General features: G+C 45.8%; 1 protein-coding gene across 4 annotated transcripts; it reads left to right on the forward strand.

The window, feature by feature from the left end:
* The first annotated feature begins 1392 nt into the window (after positions 1-1392).
* Positions 1393-21730, forward strand: ERLIN2 (ER lipid raft associated 2). Of its 4 annotated transcripts, none has more exons than XM_039525965.1 (12): positions 1393-1497; positions 3162-3283; positions 4732-4813; positions 5774-5820; positions 7389-7450; positions 8719-8844; positions 11545-11618; positions 11905-11963; positions 13462-13553; positions 14572-14661; positions 17243-17322; positions 18564-21730. In XM_039525965.1, exons 2-12 carry the CDS (start codon positions 3177-3179, stop codon positions 18744-18746), a joined length of 1002 nt encoding a protein of 333 aa, XP_039381899.1. In that variant the 5' UTR covers positions 1393-1497; positions 3162-3176; the 3' UTR covers positions 18747-21730. The 4 variants fall into 4 exon arrangements, with proteins under 4 accessions (XP_039381899.1, XP_039381900.1, XP_039381901.1 ...); XM_039525966.1 differs by lacking the exon at positions 1393-1497 and adding an exon at positions 1867-2118; XM_039525967.1 differs by lacking the exon at positions 1393-1497 and adding an exon at positions 2266-2344.
* The last annotated feature ends 2328 nt before the right edge of the window (positions 21731-24058 follow it).

The following is a 24058-nucleotide window of genomic DNA, read 5'->3' on the forward strand; positions in this document are numbered from 1 at the left end:
ACTACCTCACCCGTCTTGTCTCTGTATTTCAAGAGTGACTGAGTCCATCCTCTTGCAGGCACCTGGGCTGCTAGTTGGTTCTGCAATGCCAACTATCGGCACTACTGCATGCACTGAATTTCCCAGCATGGAATTGTGCTTGCAGCCAGTCAGCTGAGCTTGACTTTACCCAAGCTGGCTCCATATCGAGTTTTCATCCAAAGCACTTACAAATGTTAATTCACAGACTTTCACTACAACCTCCATTTTGCAGATACAGAAACTGAGGTGCAAAAAGGGTGATCATGGTCTATCATGCCCAGTAGCCTGTCTACAATAGTGGCCCGTACCAGAGCTTCAGGGATTGTACAGAACACGGCAATTATGGAGTGATCCAGCCCTGTCTTCCATACCTGGCTTCTGGCAGTCAGAGGTTTAGGGTCACCCCGAGCATGGGGTTGCATCCCTGACCATCTTTGCTAATAGCGATTGATGGAGCTATCCTCTCATCTTCAACAGAGACTTAGGAGCCTATTGAAAGTCAATGCTTTCAAGTCAAGACAAAATCACTTGTGCACATTCCTCTGGTAAGTCAGTGGCAGAGCTGGGACTATAAACCCTATACATATATATAGACTATATGCTATAAGAAGTGTTGGTGTCAGAGCTGAGAGCAGAACCCAGGACTCATGGACCACAGAGGTGAGATGATTTTGGAAAGAGGCATAAGACCATGTCAAACTGATGGCAACACAGCAAGTGAGCATCGGAGCCAGGGATAGGAGCCAGAAGTCCGGGGCTGCACGGAGGGTCGGTGTGGGAGCCAGGCCCAGGAATAGGACCCAGGAGTCTGGGGCTGCACGGAGGGTTGGTGTGGGAGCCAGGAATAGGACCCAGGAGTCCGGAGCTGCATGGTGGGTTGGTGCGGGAGCCAGGCCCAGGAAAAGGACCCAGGAGTCTGGGGCTGCACGGAGGGTTGGTGTGGGAGCCAGGCCCGGGAAAAGGACCCAGGAGTCTGGGGCTGTATGGTGGGTTCGTTATGGGAGCCAGGCCCAGGAATAGGACCCAGGAGTCCGGGGCTGCATGGTGTGTCGGTGTGGGAGCCAGAAATAGGACTCAAGAGTCTAGGGCTGCAGGGTGGGTGAGTGTGGGAGCCAAAAAAATAGGACCCAGGAGTCCGGGGCTGCACGGTGGGTCAGTGTGGGAGCCAGGCTCGGGAATAGGACCCAGGAGTCCGGGGCTGCACGGTGGGTCGGTGTGGGAGCCTGAAATAGGACCCAGGAGTCCGGGGCTGCACGGTGGGTCGGTGTGGGAGCCAGGCCCAGCAATAGGACCCAGGCGCCCTCCCCAGCATTGGCAGGCAGGCGCTGACCTCACGGCGACGGCAGGGAGTGAGTCTCTGGCTCCCCCTGGCGGAGCCGCCGCTTGAACTGCAGGGCTCGCGGGGCCGGGGGCGGCGCGCAGTGATGATGGTATCAGCGTCACCGCGGCGACACCCGGAAGTTGCTGCAGCAGGCGGTGAGTGCGGGAACCCTCCCTCTGCCCCCCGCCCCAGCTCCGGGCCAGTTTCCGGCCCCCGCCCCGCCGGGCCAGCCCCCCTTGCTCCCCAAGGGCTGTCCCTCCCCCCCCCCGGGGATCCCGGCCCCCTGCCCCACAGGGCCACCTCCCAGCCCAGCCCGGCCCGGCCCCCACTCCTTCCTGGGGGGACCCCTCCCGCCCCACGGACCCCCTCCCCTCGCAGCGCCCCTCCTATGGGCCCCTCCACACGGGGCTCGACTCTCTCTCCCTCCAGCCTCCCCCCCTGCTGCCCCCAAGGCTGGGACCGGCGCCCCCCCCCCAGGGCTCACTCCCCCCGGGGTCTCAGCCCCCATGGGGTGAAGGCTGACGTGAGCACAGCTCCCCTTGGAGTTCGCTGTCTCAGGTTTCCCTTATGGCTGCTCCATCCCCAGGGGCAGGCAGTGGTTTGTGGTCCCAGATTGGTAACAGAAGACCCTCAGGCAGTCTTATAAATGGTACAGCCCCCCCCCCCCCCCGGTCAGGCAGGCACCGCACAGGTGAAAAGGCAAAGACAAGGTCCCCTCCCCAGCGTAATTTGTAATCTAGCCCAAGACCAGAGACTGAGTAAACCAGCAGCAATAGGTAGGGAACGGTGCGGCGGGGAGGGGAGGGAAGGAGGTGACAGCAGCTTGGATTGGGTATTAGGGTTCCTTTTAATGCTTGAGGGTATGAGCTACTTAATAGGCCAATACCTTTGGCCTTGTGTTTGTGGTTACGAATTATGTCCTATGTCTATAGCATAGCTCAAACCCTTCCCCAGGAAAGGAAAGAGACGTGGTGCTTTTTGTATAACATCTAAGGATTTAAGGTATGGTACTAAGGAACCTTTCCTTAAGATCACATGCATTCCCATGTGCGCTCTTTCTGACATTTACAAATAGTAAATAATGGTTTGTTGGGAAATAACCATCAATTACCATTCTGTGGGTGCAGGTCACAATTATAGTGGCAGAGCTGCACTCACTGCTTAGTTTGGCAGCCTGTGTAATTTGGTCGGGACTGCAAGAAGCCTCCTCTCCTGTTGAGGGGCATGTGTAACTCCTGGAGTTAATGTGCCCACATCAAACAAACTGTATGTGCCAAGAGTCTTCTAGTCCACTTGTGCATGTTGCTACTATAGCAAAACAGCTTTAAACTCCATGGAGACTGAGCCTGGAGAATAGGATACCATCACTATAATGTGAGGTGGAAGTTGCACTAGACTCTTGGCTTTCTGGTTCCTTTAACTATACCCCAAATGCACTGGTAGGGGATGTCTTAAAACTAATATTTTAGTAAATCTAAACAAAAAAAGAGAGAGCAAGCTGAGATGTTGTCCAGTGGCTAGAACAGGAGAGTTGGAGTCAGGACTTCTGAGTTCAGTTCCCAGCTCTACTACAGATTCATTCTGTGACAACAGGCATGTGAGTTTGCTGCCTCAGTTTCCCTATTTATAAAATGGGAGTAAAACCTGCTTCCTGGGAATACGTGAGGGGTTTAATTTTTGTGAAGCACTTTGAGATCCTCTGCTGGAAGGATAGTTATTATTAGATCTTGTGTTAGTATTAGGCTAAGTACATTTAGTTAAATATTTCTCAGTTTGCCTCAGTCTCTGATCTCATGCACTCTACGTTCCCTTTCCCCAGGCGGAGCTCTCAGGGATGGCCCAACTAGGTGCGATAGCGGCACTATCTGTTAGTTTTCTGGCTGCAACTCTCTTCTCTGCAGTACACAAAATTGAAGAAGGACATATTGGCGTTTATTATAGGTAAGACATGCATCTGGAATATTGTTTGGGTTCACAGTATTTTGAAACCACTATCCAATGGCTTTCCCCTCAGATGCCAATATTCTGTCAAAGAGGGGTGGAGTTGGGGAAAGATGTAGTTTGTGGTCCCAGATTGGTAACAGAAGACACTCAGGCAGTCTTAGGAATTATCAGTAATTCCACTTTAGTACGAAATATCATGCGACTCATCCTCCTTCACCTGGATGTAAAGTCTGAGTTCGAGCTTCTGTGTTTTCCCCAGAAGAGTTGATGATACCCCATAACCCAGATATTGAAATAAGCATTGCAGCTCTCTGCTCTGCTTCAGGTGCTTGTGATGATAACAGCTGTGTCAGGAGAGAAGCAGAAGTTCAAGTTATGGTCTTGGCTGGCTGGCAGGTGAAGGAGGGACTGACTGTGGAGTGAGTGATGTTGGTGAAAGGTGCAGACCTGACAGCCGTGAGGATTTAAGTCCTCTGTTCATCCTCAGATAAGATACAGCATTGGCAGCGCCAGCTTCCCTGCTAATAGACGTGCCCTGACCTAAAGGGACCATCTCTGTGTGTGAGAGAGAGTAATTCAGTCTCCATGGCTTATTCAACCCTTTGCACCTCTGCTGAGCCTGCCAACAAGGGGGCCGATTAGTGACAAATGTAATGGCATGTTTTTGTGACGTGCGCACCTGTCCATTGAGGACTGGCTTGAGGGACCTCTCACCAGCCCATTCCACACAGGCTGCTGAACAGCTGTTGGATGGTAACAACTTTTGATTACTATCAGCCTGGGCTGGATTTGAACCGGTGACCTGGAGGTGAAAGGTCCAAATCCCATGGCACTGATTTTCAACTATTTAGTCTTAAGGTATATTTAGTCCGTCTCCATTTGTTTTCTGAGACTAGCAGGCTCTCCAGCTGCTTTGGGTTATTTGTGTCATTAGGGTTCGTTAATTGCTATGGCGCTTTTCTCATGTATTGATCATAACTTTGAAAAGGTTTTGAAATCCACAATCATAATCCCGTGTGTCTGACTCTTCGCTAGCTGGTAACTTTTCGTATCCTAACTGGCAATTGAATGTGGCTTGAGCCAGAGCAAAATCAACCCCCCACAACCGCAGAGAACAATTTTTCCTTTCTTATCAAAGACAGGAAGAGCTTGTATGGTTTTAGTATTTGCTCCTTATCTAAAGTGTCTTCAGTATGCTGTGAATTCAGGGTACGCAAACTGTATCAAGGACTTTAATTAAAGGAGAAAAGTGTCCAAGCACAGATGACAAATACAGATATATTTGCAGATATCTGTCTGTGTTTGGAAGTGACAAGATTATGTCAGTTTATTTACCTTTTCAGTGCATCTAATCTTTAATGCTTCCATACCTTCCTGTAATCAAAGTATCTGCGGATACTTGGGAATAAACTGTGTACCATTCTTCTTTGTTTCTTCTCCTGCAGAGGTGGCGCATTGCTGACTTCCACCAGTGGACCTGGCTTCCACCTTATGCTCCCCTTTATAACCTCCTACAAATCTGTGCAGGTATTTTTGCATTTGTCTGCTTACATTAGTGTTTTCCCACCAAATTGGTCAGAAAATGCTGCATTTGGGACATCACAGTCTTTTCCAGGGAAACAGCCTGTGATGTCGCTGGCACAAGACTGATGATGACACTTTCAGGAACCTCCCAGAGGAGAATCTAGGCAGGAGAGGGAAATGCCTTTATGCTCAGTATGAGCCTGAAGTCAGTGGGAGTTGGTCAGACTCTGCCTGGACAAAGGGTGAAAATGGCCTATGTGCAGAGGACCAGTGCAAGGGTTGTGTACGACTTAAAGCCCCGTGGGTACATCAGGCTTGGGTTGGACCTCTGCATGGGGCCATTTTCCCTCAGAGCAGAAGGAGAAGACCCATAGAGACCCTGCACTATAAATGGTCTTTTGCATTACATTCTCCCTTTTTATAGTTCCTCCTGCTCCAACCTCGGGTAGATACAACAGACTGCTGCAAGGTTTGCATCACTGGAGTTGCCCCAGGCCTGCTCTGAACTTTCTGGGCTTTTTCCCTATTAGCTTTCTCTTGGGATGGTATATCTTTCTTTTCCCCAGTTTTTCTTTCAAGCAGGGGAATAGACATTCTGAAGTGGGGACTTTGAACCTGTCCAGTAAACTTGCCGGCTAGATCACTGGCAAACGCTCTCAAAGAGTTATGCAGTGATGCACTCTTTCTGTTGAGCAACCTTTGGACAAGTGGCTTTCAGGTTTATGCCTAGAGCTGACAAGCGCTGGATAGCAAATGGAGGAAGAATCAATAGAAGCAGATTTAGTTCTAGCTTTTGCAGTTCCCCAGGCTACTCCAGGACAAAGGGGTGATATAATGAGGAACCTGAGAGCTGATACTCTGTAAGATGGCAGGAAAGCTGCTGAAAAACAAAGGAACTACATAACTCTTGTACTGTAAGCAGGCTGGCTCTTAACTGAATCTTTGTTCTCTCTCTCTCTCCAGACTACATTGCAGACAGATGAGGTGAAAAATGTTCCTTGTGGTACCAGGTGAGATGTCAGACCATCATCTGGCACAGCAGTCAAGTTACACCAGTTTTTCTTCTTGGTTTCTCCCCATGCTGAATCATAGGTTGCAGTACTTGAATGTACTTTGCCCTTTGTTCCTGTTAGCAGGCTGGTCAGATGCCTTCCTGCCCTGACCCTGAATTCGATCCTATTGTTTTCAGGAAGCTCCAACATACCTTAACATTTGTTTCCTTATTGTAGCTGCATGTTTGGTGTGTTTTAGTTTCTTCTTAGTAACACTCTGCTCTTAGTGTTACACCACTTCAGAATAACATACAGTCAATAATGCGACTGTTTAATAGTAACAATGAGAGAGAACTTCCTATAACTTTACAGTTCTCTTAAAGTCTACTGATTTGATTCATCCCTGGCAAAAAAAAAAAAAGACTTCTGCTGGCATAAACCAGGATGTAAGGCTCCCAGTAGCAGAAAGTCCATCGGGTATAGGTTGTGGTGACTACAGCTTCCCTCTACTGAGAGCCTACATTAGCTCATCACAGCCTGAAAATTGTGTTGTGCTGACTAGGGCAGGGCCATGGACAAGGCAGGCAGGGAACGGGCTGTTTCAGAGCCTCCACTCTGCAGTCTCAGCTGGTGGGGCTTCTGCAGAGTGTCAAGTAGAAGCTGACTCTGGCTTCCCACAGGGCTACCCTGGGGAATGTGGCAGTGCAAATACCCTACCCTCTCCAGGGCATGAATGTCCTTATGGGTGTGACTGCTCTTGTCTCTAGGCTTGAGAGGGGACCTCAGTCTCCATGGCCTGATTCTTGGCCTACTTAAATTTCAAGTGAGGATAGACTGCATTACAGTTGGCTTCAGAGCCCTTTCCATGTCTAATCCTTTACTTAGCACCTTCTCTCCATGGATCTAAAATCCTGAGCATCACATGCTGTCTGTGAAGCAGGTTTTATCCCCATTTTGCCAGTGGGAAAATAGAGGCACAGAGAGTTTAAGTGACTGGTGTGAGGTCACAAGAGAGTCAGAGAACTAAGGAAAGGATTCAGGAGTCCAGAGACCTCCCACACTCTAACCACTAGACCTGCTCCTCCCAAACTAGAACCCATTATTCCTAGCTTACACGTAGCTAAATCCAGAGTAAACTGGGCCATTGTTCTTGGGGTTCCCCCAAAACCTTCCACTTGGATTTGCTGTAAGTGCAGGCCCACCACTGTGAACTACTGTTACAAAGGTTGTGAAGTGTCCCTTTCAGTCCGCTAGAGGGTGTTGTCTCCATGACTGGTCCCTCCTGATGTTGTCTATGTGGCAGTTGGATGATCAGCCTCTAGCAAATTGTGAAATAAGAATTTGCTTTTATGAACGGGTTCAGTGCAGGGTTGTGTTCCTGGGAGCTCTGTTCTCTGCCCCCCATCCTAGTCTCCTTTAAGTGCTGAATAATTATGGATAAGAAGTGGCTTGTTCTAGAAGAGCCAGTACTCCATACATTTTACACCCACCCCGGACCCTGGCTGTATCCCTGAACAGCTTTATTTGGTGCCAAATGTTACACCGGAATGTTACACCCTCCTTTTCTTTTTCTCTTCCTTTCACAGTGGGGGAGTGATGATTTATTTTGACAGGATTGAGGTGGTGAATTTCCTGATCCAGGGTGCTGGTGAGTTATCTCTGCCAATGAGTCTGCACGGCTACAGTATGAAGGACTGTCAGTCACATCTGAGTGTTAGCACGGCTTTTGCCTTCTGAAAGCTCCTTATGTTCCTGCTAATGCAGCATGGGGTTGAGAAATCATATCTGCTTGTGCAGTGATGGATTTGGAGGCCAGAAGAGCTATAGAAATTCAGCAGTGTCCCCTTTAAAGCCCTCTGCTCTTTGGGCATAAACACTTAAATTTAAAATTAAGTTTAAACTTAAGACACAGAACCAGTTTTACTATTTTTTTATATATTTCTCTGTTTTTTTTTATTGTCACTGACATATTCTTATTACTTACTACCACTGATACACTAATTTTTCTATTACCTTTCGTTGTAATATCTATAATGCCTATCAGATGATTATTATTTATATCATAGTAGCCCCTACGAATCCCAGTGGTGGTGTGCTAGGCACTGTCATGAAGCGCCATCAATCTAAATAGGCAAAGGGTGGGAGAAAGGGGTATGAATATGATCAGAGAATTGGCATGTGAGACACAGATTAAGTGATTTGAGCACCTTTCACTTGAAAATGTCACAAACTGATGTATAGTGTCCCACTGAGATGCAACCACCTCTGGGGTGGCATGCAACAGCCATCTAGCATGTTGGAAAAGAGTGGAATGAGGGGATACATTGGCCAAGAACATCAGGGCAAACCCCCCTGCTTGTGAATACACTGGTGGGAGCACAGAAATTCCTGGTGAGTGGGACAGAACCAGACCGTTTTAGGTCCCATTGATTAAAAGTAAATCCATGTACAACTTTGGGCCTGGGGGCTTCTTCCTGCTCTGAGAGTCTCACAAATTGCTATGTACATGCCCAAATTCACTAATCCACATATCGTATTGTTCAGACACATAATCCTTGTCTCACCACTTCTCAGCAAAGATTTAATAGCAAATGCTGTAGAAAGGTCTGGTGTTACTAAGACTTCATTATGTTTACAAAGCATATGACAGAACATTGGTTAGTATATTATGAAGTATTAGCATCAATAATTAAACCTTCCCTGTCAAAATAAATGAACAAAGTGCGCTTCTGCAATGCAGAGATCTTCTTTCCATTTTGTTCACTTGCTAGTGGCAAGGTTCCAGGCACTGGCAGTAAGTGGCCCCCAGTGACTAGTACAGATGTGTCAGGCTCCCATTGCATGTATCCCAGGTGGAGCCCGACTCAAGACCAACACCACCCTGGTCTCCTAATGCAAACCTCTCTTTCTCACCAGTGTATGACATAGTGAAGAACTACACAGCAGACTATGACAAAGCACTCATCTTCAACAAGATTCACCATGAGCTGAACCAGTTCTGCAGCGTTCACACTCTTCAGGAGGTCTACATTGAGCTGTTTGGTGAGCCCCATCTCTGCCCTGGGTCACTGTAACCTTACAGATGAATTGTCGCATTCACCCGAACATAACAACATCTCCTGTTGCTACAGCAAGGTTTTCTGCTGCCCATAAAATCTAGTAGTACACAATCAGAGCCTCCTTTAGGCCTCTCTCCATAACCGATGGGATTCTGATGAGATCACTCCAGTAGCTGTTCTGTTCATGACCAGGGTTGATTCAGTTTAATTAGTTAAACCTACACATACACACACTTACACTACCTCCCGAAGTATAAGGAATATGTAACTATAATTAAACTGAACCAGCCCTGGTCACAAACAGAACAGCTGATTGTCCTGTCGAAGGTATGGAAGCTTCGTCAGGTAAATGGCTCTGTTTAGCTAACCCTTGCGAAATAGTCATGGGAAATTTACCGGTCCAATCACAAAAAATATAAACAAGAACTTAGTCACCTGTCAAGAAATGTTACTCATTCAGGGCAAGCAAAATGCTGTATGGTGAGCTTATATCTCAGTTCTACTAAAGCAGCTATTACCATACTACCTAGGCATGCCATGTGGGTGTTCGAGAATAGGGGAATCTCTCAGGATGGGACAGATGATCCTCCATTCAAGACTGCAGGTTATCATAAAACTAGACTGTGCAGAGACTAGGAGAACCTGTTACAGGAGGGTGTCCTGACAGGAGAGGGACAAACAAAATGTCTGAATTGACCTTTACCCTTTCTAAATTCTTTAGTTATTCTCAGGATTCATTTTTCTTCTGAAATTGTGAGAATGTCTTTGCAATACTTATCTCAAGCTGGAGCCCAATCTCACTGTGTGACATTTGCACAGACACGCTGCATGTTCGTCCTTGAGATTCCGCGATCTGTTCTTCCTATGGCTGTGTGATAGTTGCTAATCATTAACTACTGTATCTGAACTGCACTTTTTAAGGGACTAAGAGATCCCTGTTTTGACTGTGCACTGCTACAAAATATAGCACTGGGACTTGGTTCTATAGAGAAACAGGAGGGGAATTTTCAGAAAGTGTATTCATTCTTCATCCATAGATGTCTCCAGATGACATCAGCAGCTGCTGACGACAGTAGCTAAAAAGAGACTAAAGTAAACTGATTTGCACTGAAGGAAGGGTCTGTATAAATTTATATGCACTCCTTCATGATTGTTTCTGTCTGAGCAGGATGCTTTTTGGCTGAGGAGTTAGCAATGGGGTGCAGCCCATTGAATACAGACCTATGTCATGATTCCCTGCCTGTGGAGGCAGGTGCAGGAAACTGATAACAGCTGTTTCCTAAACTCCTGGCTGAACTGTGTTTTGAATGTGAATTCCAGACATCCGAATGGGGACAAAGCTTAATAACTGAGGGAGTGAGCCTGGATCACTTTCAGGGCTGTTAATTTTTTATTTTCCTGTTGCATTTCTCAGCAGGCCCCAGTGGAACATGTAACTTTCCTTGGAGCTTTCATTGCAGCAGGGCTTTGAATTCTTTATTTCCTTTTGAAATTCCCCAGCTACACTGAAGTTAATTCCTACCCACTGAGCCAAGTGGATTTGCTGATGAAAATGTGTCCAGCCTATTAAACTAACGAATGTGACCTTTCACCTTTCTCCCTTTTCCTCGTTCCGTCTCTTGCTGGCACACATTCAGCCTGGGTAGATCAAGGCCTGGCTAGGCCAGGTTTTAAATTACTGGGACTGCTCCAGGACCTGTTTGGAATGATAGCATTGGGGGACATTGGTTAGAATAGCTCAGAATTTACTTGCACACACACCATGCTTGTGGGCATTTCCTTGAGTACTCACTGGAGGCTTGTGGCATCCCTGAGTTCCTTTAACAGAGAGACTCTTAGAAACCCAGAATTAGAAGTCAGAAAGGATCCAGATCCCCTGTTGCCCGAGAACCCCAGACACTGCAGGAAACTTGCCAAGCAGTGTACACCCACCTGATCTCGTAACATGACACCTGTTCAGTGCTCACAGAAAGATGCAAGTCCCTTGAGGTCCCTGCTGATATGATGTCCTGGGGTAATATTCCTTCCCTGATTCTGAATTTGGCAGTCAACTGTGCCATGTACATCTGAGTGGTAGACACAGTGGATAAGGATCCAATCCCAGTTATCTCTTGAGATACTGCCAGTTGCCTGAGTAATTGTCCATTTATTCCCAGTAATGTGGATTCTGAGAGTACCTCCCAGGTCCATAAATCCCAAAGGTATATTACTGGAGCTGTGGAAGATTGCAAAAAGATTGTAAATCCCCTTCTTTTTTAGATATTGTTGGTGCAAGTTCACCATCATGACAGACCACCCGCCCGCTATTCGTCCTACCCACCCCACACCAGTTACAGTATTTTGGTTTCACTGCCAGTTTTGTCTGGTCTTGCATCTTGCTTATGTGATACCATCTTGTTTTGCATGTGTTCAGCCTGAAATTTTAAATCAAACCTGATTTACTGAAAGGCTTCAGGGCCTGGCTCAAGATTGGGGTTTTGTTAGGAAAAAAAAAAGTGCACGCGCACACACAGGTGTCTCTTGATTTCCCCTATGGGATGTGTAGCCTGTGTGTATCTAACCTCAACTTGTGTTTCATTTCCAAGAGTGCTAAATCAAAGCCTGTCCTGAATAACTCCAGAAGTGATCTGAGAGCCAAATGCCTTGTGTGTTCTTTAACCATGTCTCACTTTTTTGATATCAGATCAGATTGATGAAAACCTTAAACTGGCTTTGCAGCAGGACCTGACCACCATGGCTCCTGGACTCATTATACAGGTAAGCAGGGTCCCACCTGGGCTGTACAAGGTGCTGGTCATGGGGAGGACAGTCACATCTGGTACAGAAATGCTTACGAGATTGGGTGTGCAGTGCTGGGCAGGGATGGCGAGCTGCACGTCATTTCTGGAAAACTGCTCTACCAACTAGACTCTGTGTTGAGTTCCTTGAGGCAACTAATGACTTTTGGCCCAATTTTAAGTCCCACACTTTTGTTGCCAGTGCTTTGATTGCTCGTGGTGTGTTGGCTGTTTATCTAGCTTCCTCCTATTCGCTGTCTTTCCAGGCTGTCCGTGTCACGAAGCCAAACATTCCAGAAACGATTCGGAAGAATTATGAACTCATGTAAGTGCCTGGGACTCTCACCTTTGCGTTACCAAAGTGAATTTGTCATCCAGACTAATATGTTTTCATAGTATGCTGTGATCTCAGTGCCCTCTACCAGGCATGCTCTTTTAGCCTCCTGCTGCTTCTTTGCCAAGGGCGGGAGGCCCAAGTAATGGGAATGGCATCATGCAAGCATGCCTTGCCGTTGGGAAGGTTTTCTATATTTTGTGTGTGTGCGGGCATTTGGATGGCAAAAATGGTTCATTTAGGGGCCTGTTGACCTTAACACTGTGCCTTCAAGGCTTTTTAAAAGGGCCTCTTGGCGAGTGTGCACGAATGGCAGGGTGGATAAATTCTACCCGTAATCCTGCCGTTTGAATGGCGATGAAGAAATTGTTGATACAACAGGCTGAAGACTTCACATAGCTTTGAAATAACGTGTTTTAATAACACTTGGTGACATGATCCTGTTGTTTCAACACTTCCTAAGCCAGCAGCCTGCCTTGCACTGACCATTCAGAAACACACAGGTTCTCTGAGCACTGTGCCACCAAAGGGGGTGTAATCAAAAAAGGTCTTCCTTTCTTCCCAAATCCTCTCCCAAGCCTGTGTCCCTAGCCCCAGAAGTCCAGGTAGCTTGTGTGTGATGGGGCCCAATATGGAGATTCCTTATTTCTACAATCAGCCCATTTTTATCTCTGTCGCTATAAATACAGCACGGTGTGTGGTGTACTTTGGAGAGTGGCTAGTTCTTCAGGTCTGACTGCTGCTCCCTGAGCTGTTTTTGAAATGGTTGAAATTTTAGGAGAAAACATGATGGTGGTGGTTTCAAAAGAGAATGTTCTTTAATTTCACTTTGTTCTTAGAGGGCAGTAGGACTGTGGGGGTGAGAGAGATACGGAGCCATTTTACTAAATAAAAAAAAGTAGCATTTGATCCTGCACATACACCTCCCAAATCTATTTACTTACAAACGGAAAAGCAATTTCCAAGTGAAAAAGGGAAAACTTACAGCTATGGCTATGTTGAAGGCTAAGGTTTTTTATATAGCTTCACTTCCTGCTTTATGTTCCTAATTTAATAATTTGATACCTCCACTAACAGTAACTTTATATGCATGTATCCTAGTAATTAGTGCTTATACTGCCCTCCACTGGAGGGTGATATGCTCACTGGAGTAGCTCTGATTCACCCAGCAGAGGGCAGCAGTTCACATTACATACTGTGTGATCATGCAAAAGCAGTACCTTTACTACTTATCCGGTCAGAAAAATGGAGTGGGGAGTTAGTCTATGAAATTAGCAAGGTAGAGTGTGAGCATATGCATCGTTCTGTCCACTACCTGCCCCTGCAAATGCACTCTGGAGAGAGAATCTACTCAGTGTCATGCGTGTGGGTAGCAGTGGGACAAACGTGGAAGGCGTGGCTGTCACCTAAGGAGGATGGCTGCATTTCTAAGAACTCGTATCCTGTGTGGTCGCTGCAGTTCTGCATCTGTCTTGTTCTGGCTCACTAGGGAAAGCGAGAAGACAAAGCTGCTGATCGCTGCTCAGAAGCAGAAGGTCGTGGAGAAGGAAGCAGAGACGGAGAGGAAGAAGGCCCTGATTGGTCTGTATATGCATCTCCCATAGATGTGGCTGGTTGGGGAACTTTCCAGGAGTGGGTGGGTGTCTAACCCAGACACCTCTCTGGAAATACATGCAGCGCATGTGCCGCTGCTGGGTCTTATGCGAGCAGCAGTATAGTGGCTCTAAGAGATTTTAAATAAGTCGACCGTAAACAAGATGAACACTGGCTGTTTATATGAAGTGGGACGGGGCAGAGACTGAAGTTTGGGGAGGATGAGAGAAGCTCTAGCACATCTCTAGTCGAGCTGGTTCTGTTCAGAGTCTGTCAACAGCAAGCACAGTGACAGCCATAACTGCACCGCTGAATGTGTGAACCAAGGGATTCGCTGTGAATTTCTCTACTGTAAAATTCTGTATTTGGATTAAATGTGCAGTCACAGGTTTCTGTGATTAAGTCTGTTTTAAAATGAGTTCCTCCTAATTTGGGCTGCTTCCAGGAGTTCTTTGAACAGCTCCGTATCTTGTAGATAAGGACACTGAAAATGCAGAGTGTTCTCTTTTTGCTTGATACCCATCTCTTGCTCATGTAAAGCCTCCAGCACAGCTCTGGACTTCTCAGATGGTTTTCCTATGCTTGCTTTGCCTACAAACATCCCTTGATGTGATGCTGAACCTCTTGAGGGCTGAAAGTGATGTATGGGTATGTCCACACTGCAGTCTGAGGTGTATGTGCAGCATGTGTAAACATACCTAAGGTAGCTTTATCTAGCTAACTGGGGTATCAGTAGCAGTGAAGCCATGGCAGCATAGGCAAGCCGCCCAAGTATATACCCCAGCTCCCTGGTGGTTTCACTGATATTGGGACCTGAGCTAGCTAGATCAAAGCTAGCTCCCATACACCTACTGCAGCTGTACCTCCAGTTGCAGGGTAGATCTACCCTATAAGGATTGGGTTTGCCAGAGGAGTATAAGGAGGTGTGGGGCTGAGATTGCTTCTGTGGGAAAGGAGCTCGGGTCATAACTCTTTGGGCATCGAGATGTTTCCTTTACTGCTGCAGAGGCCGAAAAAATTGCCCAAGTGGCCGAAATAACATACGGACAGAAGGTGATGGAAAAGGAAACGGAGAAGAAAATATCAGAGATTGAAGGTGAGCAACATCCTTTCCAATAACAAATTCCTTTGTGCTTCTTCTCGGAAGATTTCAAAGCACATCACAGATATTTTAGTTAGTCCTCACGATGCTGCTATGAGGTGGGGCAGTATTATCCCTATTTCTCTTATGGGTAAACTGAGGCACAGAGTGTGCATGTGAGTTGGCCAAAGTCTAACCACAACATGACTGAGCCCCCATGTGAAAGTACAGAGGCCTTTCATATTGAACCCCGGTGTATGATTGATTCAATAACCTTTCATGTGACCCTCAAAATGTATTGCAACTTTCAAAACTTATTTGTCTGCATGCTCAGATTCTTCCCTTCATTTCCACCCCCATTTCAGACTGGAGCGCTTGGAGGGACTAGGTCGATTGGGAGAGGAGGACATGTTTGCTCTGGCAAATGTACCAAAGTTGGAGAGCCCCAAACAAACTCCGAGACACTTGCCGCTGCAGCACAGGAGGCAGGCAGTGTGATTGTCAACAGTATTGCAGGAGCCAGCACTGCAGACTCCCGCCCTTCCCACGGAGATTTGTTACCACCACTACAGTGTGTGGGACACACCTAGGAACCAGGCAGAGCATCTTCCAGAAGCAGGAATATGCTAGAACTTCGTTAGGAAATCCTCTCAGGGTGGGGTGCTGCCATGCCATTCCATTCAGGCACCCACAGTGTTCCATGGAAGTTTACATCTGCCCCTCTTTCTTCAGTATTTTTCTAAAATGTGGACACCTATCAGGAGTTTTCAGTAAACATAGCTCTAGATTTTTGGTCTAGTCAAAAGGAAAAAAAAAATGTGCCCAAACTCATCTCACCAGTTTGTCCAGTTCTGAGATAAGCAGAGACCTGCCTTGCAGCTTTCGAGATCCAAAGATCAAGGTGGGTGTGTCTTAGAGAGTGTGTGTGATGGGGGGAGGAAATGGCCCTAGGCTAAACAAGTGAGTGTTTCTCTTTAAGCATTATCAGCAGTAAACAAGCCCTATATTCTGTCTTTTCCTGTCATGGATTCCTGCATTATTCACACCTATCTGGAATTGCTGTTTGCTTCCTTTAGGAGCGAATATTGACTAGGGGCAGGAATGGAAGCATTTCCTTGTAAATTATCTCTCTAATCATTTTTCTTTTCCAAGGCGTTGGTTCTGAGTGCTTTATAGGAGCTTGAGCTCTTAACTGAGAGGGCTTTTTCCCCATGCAGTGCCTTGTGTCAGGCAAATTCTAGGACAAGAAAAGGGCTCTGCCTCTCTGGCTCAGAGCTGCAAGGCCCTATTTCCAATTATGTTCATTATAGGCCCCATCAAGCTTTGCAGAAGCCCACTGAGGAGCCAATTAGAGTTTTACAGATCAGCAGCTTCTCATTAAGAAGTTCCCAGCAGAACTACAATAGTTTTTATTTCTTATGAATACATGTCACCAGGTGCCAGGCCTTCACTCCAGCTCCATACCAGACAGCGGCCCGTGCGTCCTGCAGGCAGGGACTTTCTGCCCTGCGTCAGCCCTTCCAGCTGCTCTGACTGAGTCGGCAGAGCTGTTCTCATTAGGTGGCCAAATGGAGCGAAGCCTCAATTCCCAACCTTCCAGCTGCTGGTATTGTTTTTAAATGTGGATGTTCTCCCTGTTGGTGGAGATAAAGGAATGGTTTATCCAGTTGTTTGCTTTGAAACAACTTGAATAGGATCGCGGTGCACTCTGACAAGCCTGGATTGAGGAGTGGTGTTGCTCTCAGAGTTGAGTGCCCTAAAACAGGCTGTGAATATCCAGGGAACATAGTGAACCATACAGATAAGCCTGGCTTTACAGACTGTACCAGTGTAACATTAAGGTTCATTAAATATGGTTAACCACAAAACGTCGAGGAAAAGGAAGAATGCAATAGGCAGTGGGGAAGTGTTGGTTTCTTTAGATGACCTTTATAAAATGTTTCATCTTGTATCCCTGCCTGATACTGACGAGAGGTGCTTGTCTAAGACTTGAGCACTCAGCATCTTGCAGGATCAAACCCTTTGTTTGCCAAGCTCTTGAAATCCTGGAAAAAGCCACATCTAAGAGCCCATCCAGGGGCCTGAGTTTAAGGGTTAAAGATCCCCTGGCCCTTTACACAAGAATTGGGGATGTTAGCTCCAGTGTCCTGGCCAAATTCCAGTTTGGGTAATTACATTCGCTACCTAAAATTCCCCCTGTGGTTTCAGTTTGATGGGGTGTTCTTTATGTCCTGTGCAGATGTGGTGTGTAGGATTGCTGCCTGCTGTTCTGTAGTGAGTTAGCTGCCATGCTTTTTCCCAAGAGATGGCTGTGTTTTGGAGGAGAGTGAAGATATTAGCCATTTGCCTCTCTTGCAGGGGAAGTGTTGGTGTATAATCATCTCATTACATTTCAGAGAAACTGTAGCTTCTGATCCTATTTCTTCCCCCAAGACCCAGGTGTGCCACCCATAGTTCAGAAGTGGTGTTGATACCCTGGCAGCATGTGGATGCTACTATAAATACAAAGACGGGTCCAAATGTGGAGCACATTTAACAAGTTACAGCAGCTGCATGCTCTCTTGTATTTAAATGGCTGCCGTGGTTTTCCTTACAGATGGTGCATTCCTTGCTAGGGAGAAGGCAAAAGCTGATGCCGAATGCTATACTGCCATGAAGATAGCAGAGGCTAACAAGGTATTTATCTGTACTTTGTCATGGACCAGGTCCCATTGTGCCAGGCATGGTACAAACAGAATAAGAAGATGGTCCATGTGCCGAAGAGCTTATAGTTTTTTTTTTTTTTTTTTAAACAGACAGCTGTGATACTGACTCCATGCTACATGTACAAAATGAATGTAGTTACTGACAATCAGGCCAGACTGATAGGGCACTCTTTGAACAGTGTTCACATTAGGATTTTGGTGGCATTCGCTCTGGAGGAGAGTATCAGAGGGGTAACCGTGTTAGTCTGGATCTGTAAAAAGCGACAGAGTCCTGTGGCACCTTATAGACTAACAGACGTATTGGAGCATAAGCTTTTGTGGTTGCCTCTGACGAAGTGGGTATTCACCCACGAAAGCTTATGCTCCAATACGTCTGTTAGTCTATAAGGTGCCACAGGACTCTTTGTCACTTTCTGGAGGAGAGTTAATCATGAGACTAGAATGGCACTTTGTCCTGGATGGGCAGGGATGGTGTTTGCGAGAGGCTGGGAATGGATGACAGCGGATGGATCACTTGATGATTCCCTGTTCTGTTCATTCCCTCCGGGACACCTGGCATTGGCCACTGTCGGAAGACAGGATACTGGGCTAGATGGATCTTTGGTCTGACCCAGTACGTCCGTTCTTATGTTCTGTAAATATGAATCTGTCCAGAGGAAACCTAAATGCACTGGCTTGTGCTCTATGGAGGCTGCTCTGTTAAATGCTTCCGAGACCAAGGCTCCCTCTCTAGAGAAAGCTGGAGCTGCAGCACTTCAGTGTGATGCTAGCTCTGTTATAGCCAGAAAGTTTTAACTAATGCTTTGTGTGCCACCTGGCAAACTTCTTGCACAAATGGAGCAGGCCTCTAGAGGATTCTTGTTATGAGAAGATGTGATTACAGGGCACATCAGAATCATGCTGCTATTATCCATGGAATTCATCAATCTAGCAGAGCCATGAACCTGCTGGGGGGCAGCAAGCAGGAGGAGAAGAAATCAAATGGACAAAACTCTTGGGTGTAGAGTTAGAGGGATCACTGCCAACAGCAAATACCAGAAGGGAACATTGTTTTACTGGTGTTTCTTTAAATAGGAAAAAGATGGGTATTTATGTCTTCGGGTGTCTGCCAGGGACACTAGTGCTCTGGAAAAATGGTACCCTATATGATCACAACAAAAGCTTGTTAGTAAATCTGGATGGCTTCTGATGATCTGTTTTCTCTTCATGCAGCTAAAACTAACTCCTGAGTACTTGCAGCTGATGAAATACAAAGCTATTGCATCAAACAGCAAAATCTATTTTGGCAAAGATATTCCCAACATGTTTATGGACCACACGGGGAGCAAGCCTGCAGAGGGACTGGTGGAAGAGATGAGAGGAGAGAATTGGGCCGCTGCCGCTGAGGATTTGTGAAACCATTTTATAACACCTAATGACCTTGCAAAATTTCTGTTTATTTTTTAACAGATGAAACAAACTGAGAAGTTGGTTTCCCCTTTTGATTTTTTCACTGTTCTGTGCTGAAGCAGATGAGCCAGACTTAACCCTCTCAACCTTTTGTCTAGAAATCAGTTTAGACACAAATGTTTTGATATTCACAGACCATTTTTTGGTTCCTTCGCAAGCCGGGTTCACCTCTGCACCGTATTTTGACTCCTCCCTTTTGGAGGCCTGGTCATTCTCTAGCAGGGGGAGAATCCTGCAGATTTCCAGCAGGATGATTTGTTGTGTGGTTAGGTTGATTAAATGAAACTTTGAGTTCTACATGAGCAGTTACAGCAATTGGGATACGGGAGGCAATGCCCTTCTTTGCTGCTGGAAGCTGTCGTTGCTTTTGTTGGAGATTTCCACTACATTTTTTTTTGAGCCCTTTGAAAGAGACAGAGGTGCTAGTATTTCTGTACACTATATATCCCAGCTTAAGCAAGGCAGCATGGATGTGGTGGCAGAGATTGTTAATTTCCCATGTCCTGAGATCAGTGTTTTTGCATTGTCCACATTTTGTAGAGGGATAAGGAGGTTCTAAATTCTGTAATTCTCTTTCTAGAAAATCCTCTGTAGAAGTGGTGCTACCAGGTCAGGGTTGAGGTGTTCTGGTGGGGGCAGCGTGAGCATTCCCTGTTCCTGTTCTCTGGCTAAATCAGTCTCCCAAGATGCCAACATATGGTACCTTTCACCAACATCAAATTGACTTTTAGGAAAAGTAGCTTACAAAACAATGAATCACTCAGACCCCCCATCTTGCAAACACTTTTGCAGGTGAGTAACTATGCTCAAGTGAATGGTCTCATTGACTTATTTCCATATGTGTTTGTAGGATTGGGGCCTACATTTGAAATAGCCCAGTATGGTTCAGTGGCTGTGATACATTATCAGGAAGAGGATGTTCAGACAAGTTGAAGTGAATGGCTAATTTAGACCTCGTGTAGGCATTTTGATTCATGTTTAGCAGGGGCATACAAAACACAGTATTGTATAGTCACAGGGAGAAACAGGTGCCCCCGTTGTCTTTAGACAATTCAGAAGAACAATTTATCCTTCTCCCCCTCCAGAATGATGCTGTAATACATGTGGTCCATTAAGGTGCAATTTGATTTGTTTTTAAGTCTTCAAGTATGCAGCTGTGAAGAGTCCATAGATTTTTATGATGTATTGTGTGTGTATGTGTGTATATATATGCAAAATCAACTGGGGGAAAATAAAGGGCTTAGCATAATTCAGGGCAGGAGAGAACATCTGTTCCCCCCAGGCCATCTCCTCCCACTTGGCAGGAAAGCCTGTTTATTAATCACTGTTTTATTTTGCAACCTACACACAGATACACGGTGGCTCCAGCCTGAGTGCAAACACCGTTGTCAGTGGCCAGCTTATTTCATTTATAATCTGTTGTTCCATATCCTGCCACCTGCTGCGTTGGTATTAGCGTGCTAAACTCCTCAGAGCGCTCAGCCTGTCTGGGTGTTTTTGTAACAACACAGCCCCAGTCAGATAGAAACGTGATGAATTTCTGCTGCTTCCAATATTTTTCACATTCGTTTTCTTTAATATTTTCACAGCTTGAATGACTACTACTTTGCCTGTACTTGAAAATATAAAATGAAAGCTGCCATCAGTTACTGCATGAGAAAACTGATAACTCTATTTGCGGTATATCTCTCTCTATATTTTTTTACTTACTGGAAAACCTGAGGTTTATACCTTACATTCAGATTCCAGACTGATATACTACATTAGACAACACTGCAATAGAAAAATCAAATCACTACCCCAGCTCTCACATAACTAGCATTTGCAAATAGGATTCTGCACAGAGAACAGGAAGAGCGTGGGAAGAGCAGAACTTTTCTTTTTTTGCGGGGTGAGATTGTGGTTTATACTGAGGGTGGTCTCACTCGTTCAGGATTGTCTCACACTCATGGTAAATATTTGCATCTAGTAACTAATGCGTAGTTTTTAATCAAACATTTTTTACTAGCCAAAAAAAAAAAAAAAAAGCCAAAGTGTATTGAACCATTTTATATGACTTTCATGTAAAAACTATGTGGAATAAATAGGACTTTTTTTACCATACAATTTCACTATAAAAGAATGAGGAAAAACAGAGAAAAAGAAGTAGCCAATATTAGTACAATGTTAATTTAAAACACAAACATACAGCCTAATTATTCTGCCTGGTTAACAGTTTAGGGTGTGTCTACACTGCAGCAGCGATCATGCCGCCCTGCCCAGCTAGGCAGACTGGTGCTAGCTCGGCTTGAGCTAGTGCACTAAAAATAGCAGTGTGGACACTGTAGCTCATTCACGCTATTTTTAGCTGCGCTGGCATGAGTCTGTCTGCCCGGGCTGGGAGGTTCGCTTCCTGCTGCAGTGTAGCCGTGCCCTTAGTTACTGCAGCTTGTGAGATGACAAAGTGAAATCTTAGCATAATTGGGGGGTTTTATCTTAATTTAGCTAGAGCAAAGCTGATGCCATGCCTTTCTCTACCAGACTGAATTCAGTGTTGGCATCTGACACAGTTTCTTCATTATTTTATATCTTTAACCTCTTTTGCCTTCCAGAGTAAATTTTCTACTATATTTAACTCTATTCCATCTCTTCCTTGTGAGCATAGTGACAAGATGTCAGCTGGGTCTTTGTTTTTGTTTTTCTTTCTTTCCTGCATGCAAATTTGCAATGAGCATTTGAATGTGTAAAACCACTTGTTTAATGAAGGGACTACGAGGGGTATGTGAATGGTCATGTTTGGGAATCCCTGATTGAGGCATGAAAATAACTGCATTGGCAGAGGAAGTTCTGACCTGGGCAAGCATTGGAAGTGATGTGTTGGAATAAAAAAGCCGTTTTATTTTGCTATTTGTTATAATGACTGAATAAAAGTTTTTTCACTTGTAGCTTAATATTTTTTCAAGCATGAATGAGCTTGAAACATGTTAGCATGTATCTGGACGAGGAATGGGAGGGGAAAGAGATCCAGGGCCGCCCAGAGGATTCAGGGGGCCTGGGGCAAAGCAATTTCAGGGGCCCCTTCCATAAAAAAGTTGCAATACTATAGAATACTATATTCTCGTGGGGGCCCCTGTGGGGCCCGGGGCCTGGGTCAAATTGCCTCACTTCCCCCCCACCCCGGGCAGCCCTGAAGAGATCTGCTCTGGTCCCTCAGCTTCTGTGTGACACTCAATGTGCAGAGTGAATTGACTTGGAGTATAATTATTGGACGCCAGTGACAAATTTCTAGGGTATGGAAGATTTGAGGGGAATAATTTTGTTCGTTCACATGGTAGTTTTACCTTTAACCTGACAGGGGGCAGCATGGTGTGTTTTTAGAGCAGCTGTGTAAACGCTGTTGTTCTGAATATCAGAAGAGAGGGAAAGGCAGCTGATTGCATCTGAAGACAAATATTTTGGTTCAAGGTACCATGTGACTATCTTCCCATTAGATTTGAGGTGATAAAGATTGGGATTGTCACAGGACCTCAGGCAGTGGGGTATCCAATTCCTGGATAGAAACAGCTTTAGACTCCCTTAACAATTCCAACTAGAACAGTGGTTCTCAAACTTCTGTACTGGTGACCCCTTTCACATAGCAAGCCTCTGAGTGTGACCCCCCACTTATAAATTAAAAACACTTTTTTATATATTTAACACCATTATAAATGATGGAGGCGAACCGGGGTTTGGGGTGGAGGCTGGCAGCTCGTGACCCCCCATGTAATGACCTTGCGACCCCCTGGGGGGTCCTGACCCCCAGTTTGAGAACCCCTGAACTAGAATGTGCAATTGGTATTGTTTCAGCAGTGCTGCGAATGACCCCAGCCCTAAGTCCTTGCGCTGCAAAGCTTCATCACTTGCTCAGATCTGATACATAGAACAGTAATTGGGGCCTGGAAAGTTTTGGAGACAGGGAGGCTTAGTGAACTAAGTGTGCGTTTCATAACTTTTTTTCAGTACCTTTGGGTGTGCCCTAGAGAGCAGCCATTCCTCATCCAGGGGGGGCTCAGGCTCCGTGGACCATGCAGTCCTGCCCTTCCTTGCTGGGATTGCCCATAAAGAGGCCAAAAGAAATTTTGTGATGTGGACAGCAAGAGGCTAGATGGAGTCCTGTGGCTCCTTCCAAAAAAGCCTCTGATGGCAACAGCTGGACACGGCTGGGTGTAGTTGAAAGGGCTGTGTCCCATTGTGAATACCTCTAAGCCATCCAGTCCTCAATGTTTTAACAGTAAGAAATAACATTAACTCAGTTTCCCATCTGTAGAAAAGGCTGGTGATACCATCCCCTGTAAAGCACTGGTGGGTGCACATGTAAAGCACTGTGAGAGAGCCAGGTATTATTATTACCCAAGAACCCCATAGTGTACAATAGGATGAGTCAGCCTCCCTGAATTAATTAAAGCTAAGGTACCTTTTCTCTCGTCAGCTTCCTGTCGGAACAAAGGAGTAACCAAGCAACCAAATAGCTCAATTTGCTGTAATTTTTCTGAGTCACAAATGCAAAACATGAGCTAGGCAATTTAAAACAGTTAAACACTTATATGCCTGGGCTGGATGAAAGAAAAGGCCATCATGCAATGATTAGTGGCTGTGACTGATTTAGGCAAGACCTTGTCTTGCATAATGTGCTGCTTGCTTTCTAAATTGGTCTGCATTAAGGAACAACAAATCATTGTGTGACCCACCACACACACACACTCAGACACACGCACGTTTACAAAATGGGGAATAACTGGCTAGGTGTGGTCATACTGCTGACAAGGATCGGGGGCTGATAGTGGATCACAAATTGGATATGAGTCACCAGTTGCAAAAAAGGCTAATACGCTGAGGTGTCATAACAGGAGTATTGTACACCTCTACTTCGATATAATGTGACCCGATGCAACACGAATTCGGATATAATACGGTAAAGCAGAGTTCCGGCGGGGGCGGGGCTGCGCACTTCCGTGGATCAAAGCACATTTGATATAACGCGGTAAGATTTTTTGGCTCCTGAGGACAGCGTTATATTGAGGTAGAGGTGTATGTCAGACACGGGGTAATTGCCCTGTTCTGCTTGGCACCGGCTGGAGTACTGTGTCCAGGTCTGGGCAGCCCACTGTAGGGAAGATGTGGACAAACTGGAAAGAGTCCAGAGAAAAGCAACAAAATGATAAAGGTTTAGAAAACTTGACCTAGGAGGAAAGGTTAAAAAAAAGCATATTTAGTCTTGAGAAAAGAAGGCTGTGGAGGAC

The sequence above is a fragment of the Mauremys reevesii genome, linkage group 2, assembly GCF_016161935.1.
Source record: "Mauremys reevesii isolate NIE-2019 linkage group 2, ASM1616193v1, whole genome shotgun sequence".
Lineage (NCBI taxonomy): Eukaryota > Metazoa > Chordata > Testudines > Geoemydidae > Mauremys > Mauremys reevesii.

What these genes read in the sequence shown, in the direction of transcription:
- ERLIN2 (XM_039525965.1), top strand. Translation starts at nt 3,177, where the DNA reads ATGGCCCAACTAGGTGCGATAGCGGCACTATCTGTTAGTTTTCTGGCT. An exon ending in CATATTGGCGTTTATTATAG is followed by an intron (nt 3,284 to 4,731) that starts GTAAGACATGCA and finishes CTTCTCCTGCAG; the next exon opens with AGGTGGCGCATTGCTGACTT. An exon ending in GGTCTACATTGAGCTGTTTG is followed by an intron (nt 8,845 to 11,544) that starts GTGAGCCCCATC and finishes TTTTGATATCAG; the next exon opens with ATCAGATTGATGAAAACCTT.